Source organism: Penaeus japonicus, unplaced genomic scaffold (genome assembly GCF_977035675.1).
Source record: "Penaeus japonicus unplaced genomic scaffold, GWHDUDI00000001_assembly GWHDUDI00000007, whole genome shotgun sequence".
In the NCBI taxonomy this organism is placed as follows: domain Eukaryota; kingdom Metazoa; phylum Arthropoda; class Malacostraca; order Decapoda; family Penaeidae; genus Penaeus; species Penaeus japonicus.
The window spans coordinates 7385169-7387668 of record NW_028234409.1 but is presented as its reverse complement, the minus strand read 5'-3'; the positions used below and the strand labels follow the sequence as shown (position 1 = coordinate 7387668).

Here is a 2500-nt window from a genome sequence, read left to right as displayed (position 1 = left end):
AAACACACCCACACACAAACACAAACACACACACATACGGACACAAACACACACACACACAAACACACACACACACACGGACACAAACACACACGGACACGGACACACACAAATAATACATACACACACACACACAGACACACACACACATAAACACACACACACACACACACACACACACACACAAACAAACACACGCAGGGCGAGATCCACTCACCTGTCGTCCAGAACTTGTCGAGCTCGATGCACCTCCAGCGGTTGTTGTCGAAGGGGATCTGGAGTCCGTTGCTGTCGTAGCGCGGGCAGATGTGGACCCTGACCGTGACCGTGGCGTCGTGATTGGCGTCGGCGTAGATGTCGAGGGTGAAGGGCTTGTGGTTGAGGCGCGAGACGTAGGCGGTGACGGGGACGTCCTCGAGGTCCTCGGTGCTGTCGAGGGCGTTGGTCAAGTCGAACTCGAAGTCCTCGAAGAAAGTGACGAGCTCCGACATCTCCGCGTAGGTGACGAGGACGTTGTCGTACTCGAGGTCCTTCTTCGAGTAGGGCGGCAGGGAGTCCTTATGCTCCTTGAAGATGTTATCCATGTATTTATGGAGGCGGAAGAAGGCCGGGTCACGGGTGGCCGTCTCGAAGTGCTCCATCACGCCCGGGGGCATCTTGAACTTGCCCACGGGGTCGGACTGGGCGCCGAGCACGCGGTGGGCCTGGTTGTGCAGCGACCCGTAGTACTGCACGTTGGGGCTGTACACGGACGACTCGATGAGGTCGCCCAGGATGTCGATGCCTCTCTCGTTCCTGATGTCGATGGCGGTGCCGTTGGCTGCGATGATGAAGCCGCGCGCGATGGAGTCCCGGATGCGCTCGTCCTCCTGCTTCAGGTCCCGGATGCGCGCCACGCCCTTCACGTCCTGGAACATGAGGTTGTCGGGCCGCGTGGGGAACTCGCCGCCGTACTTGTACATGGTGTGGGGCGCGAAGCCCTCGTCGATGGGCTGGTCCCAGTGCAGCTCGTCGACGACGGGCAGGTGGTTGGAGAGGCGCTCGGAGTCGAAGCGCGCCGTCAGCTGGTGGTGCGCCCAGAAGAAGAGCTCGCCCTTGCGGTCGATGTGCTCGCCGTCCCACCAGAAGGGGAAGTCCATGTGCCAGTGGACGTGGTGCGAGTTCATGCCGATGTCCTCGCCGAAGTACGCCACGCGCTGCTCCACGTTCTTCAGCGTCCCGGTGAACGTCATCCTGAAGCGGCCGGGCTGCTGCATCATCTTGGCCTCGTAGGCCTTCTGGATGACCTCCGAGTTGGTGAACAGGTGGGGGGTGACCTCGTAGAGCGGAGGCAGGATGACCTCCTGCGTCAGCTCGGAGTGCGTGACGGACACGTACAGCGCGTACACGAACTCGCCCTCGTTCATGCGCTCGCGGAAGTAGGCCGCGTTGCCCTTGAACGTGGCGAAGTCCTTGCAGGACAGCAGCACCTTGACCAGCATGAGCGCCTCCTCCCTCTGCCGCGGGTTGAACAGGGAGAACCACTGCCTCCTCTCGCGGAGGCGCCCCTGCTCCATCTCCGCCATGAGGCGCTCGACGGCGGCGCCCGCGTCCTTGCAGTGGGCCGCGTGGGCCCTCGGGTCCCAGGTCGACGCCAGCTCCTTCAGGTCGGCGAAGGAGGACCGGAGAGGCTCCGTCACCCTGTAGAGGAGCCTGTTGATCGCCTGCTGCCTGTGTGCGAGGTTGTCCTCGGCGAGGGCCGAGGCGGAGAGCAGCGCCACCGCGAGGAACAGCAGCTTCATCTTCGACGGCAGTGAAGGCGAGCGCTGGGCTCCCCGCCCTTAAATAGGTCGCGGGGGCGCCACTGCAGCCCGTCGCAAGGGCACAACTCCGCTCAATGGCCTCCGGCGGCACTTGGCAACACGTGATAAGATCAGGCTTTTTCATCGCCGTCGCTTTAGAGCGTGTGATGTCGCTGGTCCCTTCGAGCCGTAATTCTCAGAGTTGGCACAGGTGGCTCTGCCTGTGCCATTTACCTGTTGAATAATGGCTTCCGTGCAGGGCATCGCTTTCGTCACAAAAATGGCTAGTTTCCTGGCGTTGCACACGGGCTCCCTGAGCACGAATTAGCACGCGCGGGAAACCTTCAATTGCAGATACCATCCCCACATCAAATGATTCTGTGATATCATCTTAAACCAGTCAAGTCTGACCGACATAAGACGTCCAGCTGGCCAGAAATCACATGGAGAGACATGCTGTATGTGTGTGGTGGAGGTACTATCTTTAATGTGTATACAACTGTATCACGCACTCACTGATAAGAACTCACTTATCTTAAAGACTTGATCATAAGAGCATCTTGTCCCTTTTATCTTTTCCTCATAATGTATTTCCACCACAGCATATGACTCCACCCCGATCTTACTGACTTTTCTCGCTGAAGTGATCGTAATATAATTATTTATTTCTAAAGATTATGTTTTAATAATTAATATCTCGACCAGGTGATAGCTTTAAC

The 2500-nt window shown here is 58.0% G+C and overlaps 1 protein-coding gene across 1 annotated transcript in view; it reads right to left on the bottom strand.

Annotated features, from left to right (window-relative positions):
- Nucleotides 1–1900, bottom strand: part of LOC122256095 (hemocyanin B chain) — a 3422-nt gene extending 1522 nt beyond the window's left edge. The window contains exon 1 of the mRNA XM_043020556.2: nucleotides 218–1900. Coding sequence (XP_042876490.2) covers nucleotides 218–1781 — 1564 coding nt within the window. The 5' untranslated portion in view covers nucleotides 1782–1900. The remainder of the gene's footprint in view (nucleotides 1–217) is intronic.
- Nucleotides 1901–2500: the final 600 nt, after the last annotated feature.